This window comes from Anomaloglossus baeobatrachus, chromosome 6 (genome assembly GCF_048569485.1).
Source record: "Anomaloglossus baeobatrachus isolate aAnoBae1 chromosome 6, aAnoBae1.hap1, whole genome shotgun sequence".
In the NCBI taxonomy this organism is placed as follows: Eukaryota; Metazoa; Chordata; class Amphibia; order Anura; family Aromobatidae; genus Anomaloglossus; species Anomaloglossus baeobatrachus.
The window spans coordinates 509,137,915-509,153,733 of record NC_134358.1 but is presented as its reverse complement, the minus strand read 5'-3'; the positions used below and the strand labels follow the sequence as shown (position 1 = coordinate 509,153,733).

Below are 15,819 nucleotides of genomic sequence, written 5' to 3'. Positions count from 1 at the left end.
GCAATTTGCTTATTTCCCCGTCATCTTACATTAAAGTCCGCAAGCTTTGAATGCCATTTGAAGGGTTTTCTTTTGGGGCATTTGACAGATGGCTTCATGCTTTTTTAGAGATTACTGGGCGGTTTTGGGCAATAATGGTGCTGAGATAAAAACCACAACCATCTCCCATGATGTTAAAGTGAACTTGTCGCCTTGGAAAACGTTATTTCTCTGCAGATATAGAGCTCATCTACTGCTAAATAGTGTTCTAATGCTGCCTTGATGCCTTACTAAAAGTGCGGCTATCAGGAAAAATCTTAGTTATTTCTTCCTTGGAGCCGCTGACTTTCAGTTATATAGGTGGTGCAGGGAACAATTACAGTAATTGATTACAGCACCATTTAACTATGCTGTGAGCAATGGCTGCACTCCATTCCTGGCACATTCGTTGACTGCTCATTCTGCACAGATTTACTGAGATCTAACTGTTTTTCCAGCAGCGATGACCATAGCTTCTTGCATGCCCACATGACTGAAAGCCAGCGGCTACCTGGAGGAAATTGGTTCATTTTCTTCCAGTAGCCGCACTTTCAGTAAGGCAGCTGGATAGCATTGTAACGCTGTTTACTTGCAGATTCACCCCATATGTGCAGGTAAATAGCCTTTTTCCAGTATGACAGGGGTTTTTTTTAAGTGTGTCTTATGGATTCATAGTCTGGATGAGTAGACATGCATAGATTTTATTTGTTTTATTTTTTTACCTGTTTATAGTCTGTGAGTTCTGTTATAAGACCTCTTTGATTATAAACTTTTGTTGCACATTAACTCCTTCACTGCTGAGCTGAAAGGCGTTCCTCACATCTTGGTGTGTTTTACCTTCACTGACAGTTGTGCATTCCATCAAGGAACACTTTCAAAATGAGTCATGTGACACAAGCGGTCGCGGCTTTTTCTTAACGCCAAACGGACAGAATCAGGCAAGCGCTAAAGGTGCTTCTTGCCATTGGCAAAGCACACCAAAAAATGGTGAGTACAGTTTCACAAACTCCTTACTCCTCCCTCACGTCACTTTATCCCGTTTTGTAGCCATGTTTTTTGGTGTAATGTTGTACCCTTCGGAATAGGTTACTCAAGAGCTGGTCAGAAACCAGATAGATTGTGCTATTCTGCTAGGCCTAATCCTGAAGAACTGATTGTCGTGAATTTAGGTGTTGTCCCATCTCGGACATTTATGACATCCACAGGATATTCAAAAAAATATGTCGTAGCTATGGGTCCCACCTTGAGAAAAAAGTCCAATCTCCTGCCTTTGGGAGTGAAGAGGTGACTGCACCTTTGCTACTTTCTCCTTTCCTTTATATGTACAGTAGTTCTGTAAATTCACGATCATACATTGTACGGCTATGCCGGAAATGTCCGAGATAGGTATACCCCTGTTCTCATGATCTCTACGCTAATCACAAAAAGGACATTGTATAAAGTGTGAAATCTACCCACTTGTCTATTACTGCTAGGACTACCACCCACCATTTATATTCAGATTCACAGTGTATAAACTGCATAACTACATTAAAGGGAATCCGTCTGTAGATTTCTCACCGCTGATCTGCCATCAGTAACTTATTTGCAAAGGGGCAACATTTTGTAAAATAAGCTGAATGTGTTGTGTGTAAAATATCATGCTAAAGCCAAGTAGGTCGAGCCACATGACAAAGGAGTCAAGCTGGTCATACCCCAAACCTGCCGTATGACGTTATTGATGTCCCTGAGGCATGGGCGGACATACCGTATCATTGGTGCACCGGGCCCATTTCTACCTCCAAGGCAAGTGAAATTGTGCATTTTGATAAGCCAATGGACCCCAAAGGGCCCATTTACTGTTTTTGCACAGGGTCCCTCTTCTGTCTGTGGCCGCCAGTGCCCTGAGGGTCTTGTCTTTTAGTTTGGTCCCATGCACTACGTATGCTTCGGAAGCTTTCCGCCTATTAGATAAGCATTTTGGATGGGTTTGAAATGACCTACCTTATCCTTTTAGGACATATGTTGCCCTCTGCAATTTGGGATTTTGGCCACCTTTTAAGGCCTTGTTCACACATTGAGTATTTGGTGAGTTGTTTTTTTTTTTTTTACCTCCGTATTTGTAGCCAAAACCAGGAGTGGGTGAAATATACAGAAGTGGTGCCGTGTTTCTATTATACTTTTTCCTCCGATTGTTCCACTCATGGTTTTGACTTAGAAATACTCAGGTAAAATGCTGACCAAATACTGAACGTGTGAACCTGACCTTAAGGCTGCTTTACACGCTGCGATATCGTTACTGATATCGCTAGCGTGCGTAACAGCCCCCATCAGTTGTGCGACACGGGCAAATCGCTGCCCGTGGCGCACAACATCGCTCAGACCCGTCACACTACCTGCCTAGCGACGTCGCTGTGACCGGGAACCGCCTCCTTTCTAAGGTTGCGGTTCATTCGGCGTCACAGCGACGTCACTAAGCGGGCGCACAATAGAAGCGGAGGGACGGAAATGAGCGGGACGTAACTTCCCGCCCACCTCCTTCTTTCCGCATTGCCGGCGGCCGCAGGTAAGGTGAGGTTCCTCGTTCCTGCGGTGTCACACATAGAGATGTGTGCTGCCGCAGGAACGACGAACTACATCGTACACGCTGCAGCAACGATAATTGGGAATGGACCCCCATGTCACCGATTAGCGATTTTGCACGTTTTTGCGACGATTCAAAATCGCTGATAGGTGTCAAACGTAACGACATCGCTAAGGCGGCCGGATGTGGGTCACAAATTCCGTGACCCCAACGAGATCACTTGAGCGATGTCGTAGCGTGTAAAGCGGCCTTTACTCTCCTGCCAAGTGGCTTTTTCTCCTTCACTTGTAATATTTCACACCATAACACCTTCGTAAAGCAAATGAGCTATTGCTACAGATGCTGATGGAGGCTTAGTGATAACAACTAGGGATGATCGAATACCTCAAATATTCGGCTTCGCAAATATTTGCCGAATAGGTTGCCGCTATTTGACTATTCGCGGATATTCGATGCGCAATGTAAGTCTATGGGAAACCCAAATAACAACTATTCGTAACTATTCGGGCTTCCCATAGACTTACATTGCGCATCGAATATTCGCATAGCGGCGACCTATTCATCGGATATTCACGAAGCCGAATATTTGAGGTATTTGATCATCCCTAAAAACAACCTACTGACAGATTCCCTTGAGGTTAGTTTGTAAATCCATGACTCTACTTCTCTTGCACCTATCCTAAGTTATAGCCTGTGTTCTACTCTGGAGCTTCATTCACAATGGTCATCATTAGAAACCATTAATAAGTATCTTAGCTGAGTCCTTAAAGTGCTGGAGGAAGGGGGCAGTTATATTTTTGTTATTCAGTGGCCATTATAGAAGCAGCAGTTGACCAGAAAATGTATAAAATGTTATGCCAATGTTGAACTTCTAAAGGATGATGTGTGATTTCAGCTCCGAAACCTTCAGAATAGTTATTTTAGCTCAGAAGTAGAAAACAGGCTGTAATTCAGGACTATGCAATAAAAGTAAAAATACAAGAGTAAAAAGTTTATTTTAAAAGGCAAAATAATTTTATAGTTCACCTGTATTATTTTGGTTTGTCTTAAGAAAGTGCTTATTTGCAGTGTAAGGAAATTACTGTAGTTATTGTGATTACTAGAGTATTCAGTAGTCAGGGAGAGTTCACTGGTTCCTTGATTATGTTTCATGGGGTCAGGACTGCTGAGGGTATAATAAGTAATCTGATACCAGTTGGCAGATGGAAGGAGCACAAAAGAAAAAAAATTTGGCTCGAAAAAGTGATTAGTAGGGCTGATCGCATTCCCCAAAATCTGGGGGCGGCGGATCCCTGCCGGATTGGAAAAAAAAAAACCCCGGATCCGCTCTGGATTCTGGTGCTTATATAAGTCTATGGGGACCAGAATCCAGAGATTAAAAACGTTTGTGGAAGGAATACGGGAGGGTAGGAGCGCGCGTGGTGTACTCACCCGAGGCGCTGTCATGGCAGCAAACTCCTTCCAGGTCACACTTTTCCTTTTCGGAGCCGACAATTCAATATTCATTGTTTTGCCCGCCCACTGGCGCGTGTAATTTTTTGCAGCTAGACGCGCCCCCACCCTGAGTGGCAGCATGGCAGCTGACTGCAACCAATCACAGGCAGGAGGATGACCGGTGGGCGGGGAAAGCAGTGCAAGTGTCTGCAGGTCAGTATGATGAACGTGCATTTCTTTCAGAAACACATGCACACTCCTTTCAGAAGTGTGCGGCTGTGCCGGTGATGCGCTGCCAGACTCGTACAAGTCTGACATGACATCAGCCGGCACAGCCTGCACTCTCTGAACATGGGCGTGCATGTACACAGAAACACATGCACACTCCTGTCAGAAGTGTGCGCGGCTGTGCCGGTGATGTGGCTTTTTTTTTAAATTATTAACCCTAGAACGCATACCTGGGGCTTCGCAGGCCTGCTAGGTCATTTGTTTTTTATGGTAGATTGAATTGCTTGCGCGTTCTAGGCTTAAAACAAAAACCGACGTGCGGTCCCCCCTAATTTTCATCCCAAACCATGATAATACCGGCTGAGGACTGGTAGTCTCAGCCTGCAGCCGCCCGGTATTGATGCATCTATTAGATGTGACAATCCTGGTGCAATACCGGCTCTTCTCGATATCCCTGGAGCGGTGGCAATCGGGGTAATAAGGGGTTAATATCAGCGCACAGCTGCTGCTAAACCCTAGGCACAGGCATCTTAGATACCTGCATCACACTAACCTGTAAATGAAAGTAAATAAACACAGACACAGAGAAAAATCCTTTATTTGGAATAAAGTGCAAAACACACACCCTCTTTCACCTCTTTATTAACCCCTAACACCCTGCAGTTCTGGCGTAATCCACACGAGGTCCCACGCTCCTTCAGCTCTGCTACATACCCAGCGGCCATAGAGCATGACCGCTGGCTGTGCAGACAATGACTGAGCCACGATGACTGCATGGCAGGCAGACACTGTCACAGGCTGCAACCAATCAAAGACGAGATGACGGCCGGTGGGTGGGGATAACATGGAAAGCTGTGTGTATTCGATGCACAATACAGGAAGTGAATGCGCGACCCGGAAGCAGTGTGCCGCCATGACACCGAGTCTCGGTAAGTATGAAACGCTGTTTTATTCCTGTTTTTCTTTATTTTTCAATTATTTTCGCCAGTGCCGGATCCGGATCGTGCACCCTGAATTCCGGATCCAGTACCCGGAAATCTTTGAAACCGCGTGGATCCGGACTTTTACAGTTCGGATCCGCTGAGCCCTAGTGATTAGTAGTCTGACGTAATGATTGGACTATTTTGGAGGTGGAAGTGGTTTGCTTCTCTCGTACAATATCAATCCAATCCTCCTCTGCCCTTAGATTAAAGGGAATCTGTCAGCATATTTGTGTTTTTAGGTTTTTGTTTTTTATGTAATTTGACAATATCAGGATGTAGGGACATAAGCCCTAATTCCAGTGATATGTGACTAAAGCGGGCTTTACACGCTACGATATATCAAATGATATGTCGTCAGGGTCACGTCGTTAGTGACGCACATCCGGCCTTGTTTGACATATTGTAGCGTGTAACACAAATGAGCGACTGTGAACGAGCCAAAATACTCACCTTATCGTTGCTCGTTGACACGTCGCTCATTTTCAAAATATCGATCGTCCTTCTGTGCGCCGGTTGTTCCTCGTTCCCGAGGCAGCACACGTCACTCTGTGTGACACCCCGGGAACGATGAACTGCAGCTTACCTGCGTCCGTTGCCAATGCGGAAGGAAGGAGGTGGGCGGGATGTTTACGTCCCGCTCATCTCCGCCCCTCCGCTTCTATTGGCCGGCCGCTGTGTGACGTCGCTGTGACGCCGAACGTTCCTCCCCCTTCAGGAAGTGGATGTTCGCCGCCCACAGCGAGGTCGTTCGGGAGGTAAGTACGTGTGACGGGGGTTACTGACTTTGTGCACCACGAGCAAGAAATTGCCCGTGACGCACAAACGATGGGGGTGGGCGCGATCGCAAATGTGATCGCACGAGAAATTGCAGCAAGTAAAGCAGGCTTTAGTTTACTGGAGCAGTTGTGAGAGAATCACATTTCTCTCTGCTGCAGATCTAGAAAAACTCTGATTGCTGAGCTCTGTATAACCTCACCCATTCCACTGATTCACCGCTTTCTGTGTACACTGTATATTGACAAAAACTGCTAATCACAGGTGCGAGGGTTTAGTTGAACAAGGAGGCAATTATTTATGTAGTGGTAATCTCCTGCTGATTTTATTGAAACAGCAAAGCACAGCCCAGTAAGTGAACCATCGCTGGAATCATGGTCTCTGTCCATACATCATCCTGCTCTGATTACATATCAAAAACCTGCTGACAGATTCCCTTTAAACATGCATCTAAATAACATGACAGAAGTGAAGGGAAAGGTGATGATGCATCTGCCACCACATCCTCTCGATCCTCCAGTTTGGTGTGCCAAAATATGCAAATACAGAGGGTACATGATACCTTTCTGCTCTTTTTACTAATCAAGTCGGGTCTAGTGATGGGCGGACGTGGACTGTAAAACTTCAGATCCGCGTGGGTTCTAAAGTACCTGAACACCAACCCTGGGCCCGGAGTTCTCGAGGACCTCTGGGTAATGATCCAAGTCCCACAACTTGGGTAATTAAAAAAATAAGGGGGGAAAAAAAAAGGGAAGCCAGATGCATTATGCTTATCGAGTCTTTGACACAGCTGTACACTGCTTCTGGGCCACTTATTAACTTCATGCATACGCACTGTTTTCCCCGCCCACCGGCAGTCCCCACGTCTCTGGTTGCAGTCAGACGCACCCCCACACTTTGTGACAGCTTGTCTTACTGCTGTCAATTGGAGGTGTTGTGTTTACCTCTCTATTGGTGTAAAAATAAATTCATTAAAAAATTGGCATAGGGTTTCCCTGTATTAAACCCAGCACAGATAAAGCCCACGGCTGCAGACCCCTGCCATGCGCTTATCTTGTCTGTGTATCAAAATAAGAACAACTGCATGCAGCTTTTTTAAAATTATTTAAATAACTAATTTTAAAGAATGGCATGTGGTTCCCCCCCAATTTTGATACCCAGCCATGATAAAGCAGACAGCTGGAAGCTGCTAATCTCAGGCTGGGTAGACCCATGCTTACTGGGGCCCCCAGCCTAAAAATAGCAATCTCCAGCTGCCCAGGATTGTCGCATTCATTAGATTGACACTTTACCAGGCTCATCCCGATTGCCCTGGTGTGGTGGCAATTTGGGTAATAAGGGGTTAATGGCACCTCACAGCATAAGTACCTGCATAAGTATCCAGTGAAGCCATCATGACCAGAAAGGCTTGTTAGATTAACCTACTTCTAACTTTATCCAGTGGCAAAAGCTGGAGCTTTTTCGTTTGTGACATACAACAGCAAATCTTACCAATGTATACAGACAACTTCTGGCAAGTGAACTGACCCCAATAAGTTGGATACAGGTGCATCCTCCATCTCTCTGGCATTTTTTTGCTGTGTTCAACAGTGTTGGGCGCTATATCTTTGGGAAGAAATGCTGGAACTTACGATTTTAAAATATAATTTGCGTTAATTGAAAATCCATTAAAGTATCAGCATGTCAGGATAGTCACATATTTGACGCGTTTTGACCATTTGGTCTTAGTTGTAACATGACATAATTACAACTAAAACCGAAAGGTCAAAATGTGTCAACAAAATGTACTACTATTCTGTCATGCTGATGATTTAATGAATTTTCAAATGAAAGGAAATTATATTTTAATTGGATGTTCCCACTTTTTCTTCTTATGGATATGGTTTGCCTTGTGATCAGCCAACGGGCTAGACGGAAATCCAGTGGAATATACGTCAATGGAAGAGCTGAACACAGCCTTAAAGAAGACTAAATCCCTAGTATTATAAATTTATCAGCAATTTTATCTTAGTTTCTGCATTGGATTATGTATGTCTCCCTTCTTGATTTCCTGTGCCCGTTTGTAGTCTTTATGGTCACTCTTCCACAACCTTCGATTCTAAGCCTATAAGCGGTTGTGTGTTGGTGTTCGAATATATTCCATGTTCCGTTTCTTGTGGAGTTCATTAAACATTAAGACAAAACCCCAGCATGGGCTGCAGTGTTTCTTGTCATTGTGAGAAATTAATGGAGTATTTACCATTTGATGTATAATGGAAGGTTAACTTGTCTTGGGTCAGTACTTACAAATTGTTCCTAGCTGATGCCATTTGATACATCCTCGCTATGGTTGGGAGGGGTGTATGTCCGTCTAATAAACACTAATGCTGCTTCAGAATGGTTTAAGTAGGAGAAGCAGTGGATCACCTCTCTTTTTGCAAACTACAAGATCCCAACATATTCGAAGGCTCATTTTCTACATAACTTTTCAAACTCTTTCCTGAAATACTGTGTTATAGAACCGCATACTGTCACTGGGTTGTCCTAGATTTGAGGAATCACTCTTAAATGGGTTGTCTCAAAATAGTGCATCAGGAGCACACCGCTCCCCTGCCTCCTGACTTCCTGCTTTGCCAAGGAGTGGTGCGTCCCTGTTGATTGACGTTTTTATGCAGGGGCTTGTTTGAGCCACTGACTGGTGACTGGAACGGTATGTTCTCCCATGCTGCAAGAAGAGGCGTCTTTGTCTCTGCTGCCTAAGGAAGAGACTAAAGGGGGCTTTACACAAAACAACATCGCTAACGAGATGTCGTTGGGGTTACGGAATTCGTGACGCGCATGCGGCCTCGTTAGCGACGTCGTTGCGTGTGAAATGTACGAACGACCGCTAACGATCAAAATTACTCACCTGATCATTGACACGTTGTTCTAATCCCAAATATCGTTGCTGTTGCAGGACGCTGGTTGTTCATCGTTCCTGAGGCAGCACACATCGCTACGTTTGACACTCCAGGAACGACGAACAACATCGTACCTGCATCCTCCGGCAACGAGGTGGGCGTCACTTTCTTTCGGTTGCTCTCCGCCTCTCCGCTTCTATTGGACGGCTGCTGTGTGACGTCGCTGTGACGCCGCACGAACCTCCCCCTTAGAAAGGAGGCTGTTCGCCGGCAACAGCGACGTCGCTAGGCAGGTAAGTACTTGTGACGGGTCCTAGCGATGTTGTGCGCCACGGGCAGCAATTTTCCCGTGACACACAACCGACGGGGGCGGGTGCTTTCACCAGCGACATCGCTAGCGATGTCGCTGCGTGTAAAGCAGCCTTAAGGATAAAGAGGTTGACAGGTTCCCGCAATCTGGCTAGCTTTAGAGCAGTGCTTGCAAGCGTTAGAGCCTAGAGCTTGCAGGCTCTGCAGTCCTTGCCTGGGAGACCGGCCAACTATGATAGACTGCAGAAATGGTAGGTAATCTAGGGAACAAGCAGTAAAATTAAAAATTCCTCCGTTCGTAAAGAAGATTTGTCGTAAGAGGGAAATTGCCGTTCAATATTTCACTCAAAGGGAGTTGACTCAATCTCATAAGTAGTGGTTTATATGATCATTAAAAATAATACCTCATATGAGCCCAGACATTTCCCACAAAATAAGGTGGTTTCTGTTGACTACCTGTCTTCTTCCATATTGGTTAGTTTACTATTGCCATTACCCATCTTTGATACACAACTTTACAGTGAATTATTTACAAAATTTTAAAGGGAAGCTGTAGGTAGGTTTGTCACCATTGATTATTATGGGTGTGTCTGCATAGGTGTAACTAGAGTCTGAAGTGCCCCCTTTGGACCTGGTCCCCCTCCTCCATGTTGGTCAAATATAGAAACGCTTGTAACATTTTAAGTTCTATAAAGACATACAGTGTCTACAAGTAGTATTCAACCCCTTGCAGATTTAGCAGGTTTACACATTCGGAATTAACTTTGCATTGTGACATTTGGACTGTAGATCAGCCTGGAAGTGTGAAATGCACTGCAGCAAAAAATAATGTTATTTATTTATTTTTTTAAATTGGGAAAAGTTTATTCAGAGGGTCATTTATTATTCAACCCCTCAAACCACAAGAATTCTGTTTGGTTCCCCTAAAGTATTAAGAAGTATTTCAGGCACAAAGAACAATGAGCTTCACATGTTTGGATTAATTATCTCTTTTTCCAGCCTTTTCTGACTAATTAAGACCCTCCCCAAACTTGTGAACAGCACTCATACTTGGTCAACATGGGAAAGACAAAGGAGCATTCCAAGGCCATCAGAGACAAGATCGTGGATGGTCACAAGGCTGGCAAGGGGTACAAAACCCTTTCCAAGGAGTTGGCCCTACCTGTCTCCACTGTTGGGAGCATCATCCGGAAGTGGAAGGTTTATGGAACTACTGTTAGCCTTCCACGGCCTGGACAGCCTTTGAAAGTTTCCACCCGTGCCGAGGCCAGGCTTGTCCGAAGAGTCAAGGCTAACCCAAGGACAACAAGGAAGGAGCTCCGGGAAGATCTCATGGCAGTGGGGACATTGGTTTCAGTCAATACCATAAGTAACGTACTCCACCGCAATGGTCTCCGTTCCAGACGAGTCCGTAAGGTACCTTTACTTTCAAAGCGTCATGTCAAGGCTCGTCTACAGTTTGCTTATGATCACTTGGAGGACTCTGAGACAGACTGGTTCAAGGTTCTCTGGTCTGATGAGACCAAGATCGAGATCTTTGGTGCCAACCACACACGTGACGTTTGGAGACTGGATGGCACTGCATACGACCCCAAGAATACCATCCCTACAGTCAAGCATGGTGGTGGCAGCATCATGCTGTGGGGCTGTTTCTCAGCCAATGGGCCTGGCCATCTGGTCCGCATCCATGGGAAGATGGATAAAACGGCCTATCTGGAGATTTTGGCCAAGAACCTCCGCGCCTCCATCAAGGATCTTAAGATGGGTCGTCATTTCATCTTCCAACAAGACAACGACCCAAAGCACACAGCCAAGAAAACCAAGGCCTGGTTCAAGAGGGAAAAAATCAAGGTGTTGCAGTGGCCTAGTCAGTCTCCTGACCTTAACCCAATTGAAAACTTGTGGAAGGAGCTCAAGATTAAAGTCCACATGAGACACCCAAAGAACCTAGATAACTTGGAGAAGATCTGCATGGAGGAGTGGGCCAAGATAACTCCAGAGACCTGTGCCGGCCTGATCAGGTCTTATAAAAGACGATTATTAGCTGTAATTGCAAACAAGGGTTATTCCACAAAATATTAAACCTAGGGGTTGAATAATAATTGACCCACACTTTTATGTTGAAAATTTATTAAAATTTAACTGAGCAACATAACTTGTTGGTTTGTAAGATTTATGCATCTGTTAATAAATCCTGCTCTTGTTTGAAGTTTGCAGGCTCTAACTTATTTGCATCTTATCAAACCTGCTAAATCTGCAGGGGGTTGAATACTACTTGTAGGCACTGTATTCCCCACCACCCCATAATGTAATAATGTCCACCCTTCTTGTACTAATGTCACCCATCTAAGACCCCTTTTGGTAATAATAATAACCCCCATCTCGGGCTCCTTGCCATAATAATATCCAAAATCCTATGACCTTTGCAGTAAGAAAATTCTCCATCTGTGTCAACTCCAGTTATAATTCCCTCCATCCTGGGCCCCTTCCAGTATTAGCACTAGAAGTCCCAGAGAGGGGTCATTTAACATTTCTACCTTTGGAACCCAGAGACGGGTCGAATGACATTCTTTTGTTTACACTCTCTTACAAGACCTTTGTTGAGGTGGGTCAACACAATTGCCCCCTGCAGATTCCTCAGGCAATGGCCACATTTACAAATGAAAGGATGCTAACTGGAGCCATCAGAGTTGTCAGTTAGGACTAAGGGTCATTTGACCCTCTTTCGGGACTTCTGGGGGGAGCTCGAAATTTCTGGGACTTCTATTGTTAAAGGGGTGGTTCACCCATATTTTTTTTATTGTCTAGATCGATATTATATTGAGAAACAAAGTTTCTCTCAAATACCTTATGTTGGCAATAATGCCTGTGACAGGCGCTATTGCAGACTGCTGTTCCCCGCTCTGTGACCCCCGGGCTCCATGACTTCGAGGATCCAGTGATGTCACATCAAGTTCCTGACACCACGGCCGTCCGCAGTGTCCATGAGTGATGGGCTGTGGGTGGTGTTTCACTGCTCATAACAGCCTATCAGCTCCCTCCTCCCTCACAGCAAAGCTCTGCAAGCAGGAGACACACTGAGCTGTGACAAGCGGAGAAACACCACCCACAGCTCAGTGAGTCAGGAAGAGCGGGGCCGGCCGCAATGATGAGACGTGGGCAGGAACTTGACGTGACGTCACCAGATCCCCAAGGTCACGGAGCGGGGAACAGCGGTCTGCAATAGCGCCTCTCACAGGCACTATTGCCAACATAAGGTATTTGAGAGAAGCATTGTTGCTCAATATAATATCGATCTAGAAAATAAAAAAATATGGGTGAACCACCCTTTTAATATCTTGCGTCCTGGTGTAATGCCTCTTTCAGTAATATATGTCCCCCATCCTGGTACAAAGTTCCCCATCCTGGCCTTCTTCTTGGTACAATGTACCCATCCAATAATAATATCTGCCATCCTGGGCCCTTTTCTAGTATAATGAACCCCCCCCCCCCCTTCCTCCTGGGCCCATCCTGTAATAATGATCCCTGGTTTGCCGCTGTTCTCCAACACATGGAAAAAAAAAAGATTGTTCTCTCCTTCCTCCGCTCCCACAATGCATGGCATTCTTTTCTATTGCTGGTGCAAAGGCCGGCAGCTGACATTGGTGTGCCCACCGTGGGTGACACATGGCATCACTACTAGGAGACAACTGTGAATGGCAGACCATAATCATTGATTTGATCTCTGCATCACAATACATTTCAGCTGAATCTGCACATCCGCGTGTGTACTGCGACTGCAGTGTGAGAATGGCAATAGCCGGCTCTGGAGAAGAGAGGGAGAAAAATCCCTCCCTCCCCTCCTCCATGCTGGCCCGCCCCTCCTCAGCGCTGGCCCACCCCTCCTCAGTGCCAGCCCGCCCCCCGCAGCTGAGGAACGGACCTCAGTCGCAGGGATAATAGCATGACACTCCTGCTGTGCTGCCAGCGTGAGTCGAGTGTCATGCGAGCATCGCACTAGTGCCCCGTGTAGCCCTGGCCTTACTCTCAGATTAATGCTTTCTAGCTCTGCTGAAATAACTGCCACCATGCTACACTGGAGGAAGTCGGTGGTCTCCAATCCATATCCCGAGCTGCAGTGACGTAATGAAGAGGTAGTGCTAGAGCAGCACAGAACAGCACAGGCGCAGTCCCACTGACCCAGCCTCTTCATTACATCACTGCAGCTCAAGACTGGTCACCACATTTTTTGCTTCAAATTTTTTGTTCCTATTTTTCACCTCCAAATCCTAGGTGCATCTTATAGTCCAAAAAATACGGTACTTTTTTTTTTTTTTTTTTTTTATTCAAAATTCACCAAAACCAATAGTAAAAAGTAACTTTACAAATTTGCCATTTTTTTTCTTTGCCTTTTTTTTCCAGTTTTATTTGTATTTCATGACCTCATACATTCACATTATCACAACCCGACACTACCTGTGCACAATCGGGATCAATTCACAAAACCACGATTCTGGAAAGCAGCACTGGACAGCATTATTTATTGTAATTAATTTTCAATGATGAAGAAACCAGAGCAGTTTATGTATGGAAATATTTTTTTTTTTAGTTCATGCTTTCTCCATTAGGGCAGCAATGGTTTCTGAAATGAATTATCTGCATCTATATAGATATTGCAAATATGAAGTAGCCGTCATTAAACGAGCAACATGTCATCCAATATAATACAAGTTCCATTACTTCTCCGGTCATAGGCTTTCTAAACATTGTATATCAGGCGTATATGATGTTTATAAGCTTCAGGTATTGTATTGTACTTTTGAAATAAATGTAAGCAATGCTTGATCGCCCCTCCTTGGCTTACCTGAAATGTCTGAAAATTGCCTGTGTCCCTCCCAGAAATCTGTCTATTTTAATGTTCCATTTTCCGTCTTCCTTCTCCCGGTTTTCCTTTTGTTTGCAGAAGCTTCAGTCGAGTTCTTGTTATTTTTTGTTGATTTCAGAATACATGTCTCCAATACATTTGCAAAAAAGCATCTGTTATGACCGCTTGATGTAAAAGTTTATTAGTTATATGTGTCCGTAACGCTGTCTGTTTACTCTGTTTTAAAGTAAGTGTCAATACATGAAAATATAGACTATTCTTCAGTTCTTAGATTCTGGTACCAATCAGTGTTTTCACTACTTAGATTTTGGTGCCAATCAGTGTTTTCACTACGTAGATTCTGGTGCCAATCAGTGTTTGCAGTTTTTGTCTCCGTATTCTCTATGGCTAAGTCATATTGTGTTTTTACAGAAAACCATTCAGCCCCTCCAGATGTTACCACATACACCTCAGAGCACTCCATACAAGTAGAAAGACCACAGGGATCCACATCACGAGCCACCTCGAAATATGGTAATGCTGAACTTATGGAAACAGGAGATGGTAAGTAGCAGTTTGGATCACCAAATAGAAAATTTGATAACATGCAAAATCTAATTTTCTTACTTATTTATGTGTCAAATTCTACAAGTTATGCTACAATTATAGTTGAAATCCTTGTGATGATCACACTGACTGTACCGCATCAATAGCCAAAGATTAAAATGGACTTGATCGATGCCAGAAGCGTTTAATACGTAACCCCAATCTTACAAACTAGTGTAAACTGACTAATATTTTTCCAGGATCCCTTCCACTGAAAAAGCTAATCAGCATACCCCTAACCATCCTGCTTTTTACCAGGTTGTTTGGCGAAATAAGATGAGTTTATTTAAATTTGCATAAAGTAGCACTCCGATCAAAGTTTTATCCACTTAATATATTGCAATCACCATATTATATAGCACTATATATAAGTAGAATCGCTCGTTTTGCCCTTCTACCCGGTTAATTCTTCTCTTTTTCATTAGGTCTATGATGTCATGTGATTAAAAACAGACTAGCTGAATCCTTTTAAGCTCTATGTAGAAACTACATGAATCATCATTAGAACTACAAATTGTTTTCATTAACCTAGATTTGTAGTTTCTACATAGAGCTTGGAAGGATTCAGTTTGCGTGATTAAAAACAGTAGCCTTATGGAAAAAAGAAGAATTAAATGGTTAGAAATGCAAAACGAGCACTTGTATGTACACAGTGCTATATGATATCATGATTGCAATATATCATGAAGATAAAAACATTTGATGGGAGTGCTTCATTAAAGTGGGTGTTCCTGTAATGTTTTCTGGCTATTCTTAGTAGATTGAACATCGCTTAAGAATCATCTATTTCTTTTTACATGCTGCTCTTTGGTTGCACACTCTTTAGATTAGTCAGGGTCCAGGTCCTAAGACTCCCACGGATTGCTCAAAAACAGCTTTAAAGAGTGTTACTCAGCAGGGTATTGCGTAAAGCTCTCGGACACCGAATGAACAGCGTGCTACAGAAATTATTTTGAGCGACCAGTTGGAGTCTCATAACCTGGCATTGGGAGGTGTGACATTAGGCTTAAATATCTATGCTCAAGAGGTTCTCCTAATGTATATGCTGGACATGGTGTAAAAAAAAAGATGGTGTGAACAGAAGCTTGCTGGGAGCATTACATTGACCAAATGAAGATAGTTTACAGTGTGTTTCCATTCAGTATACCTCTTTTCTTGCGTAAATAATCCTTTTTGTCAAAA

The 15,819-nt window shown here is 44.1% G+C and overlaps 1 protein-coding gene across 8 annotated transcripts in view; it reads left to right on the top strand.

Moving 5' to 3' along the window:
• The window catches only part of DIP2C (disco interacting protein 2 homolog C), a 655,955-nt gene that overhangs the window by 382,125 nt on the left and 258,011 nt on the right, over positions 1-15,819 (top strand). For 4 of the 8 annotated variants that reach the window (XM_075315465.1, XM_075315460.1, XM_075315462.1 and 1 more), the window contains 2 exons: positions 868-1,005; positions 14,464-14,595. In XM_075315465.1, the coding sequence (XP_075171580.1) occupies positions 868-1,005; positions 14,464-14,595 (270 nt within the window). The remainder of the gene's footprint in view (positions 1-867; positions 1,006-14,463; positions 14,596-15,819) is intronic. The other 4 variants (XM_075315466.1, XM_075315463.1, XM_075315467.1 and 1 more) reach the window with 1 other exon arrangement.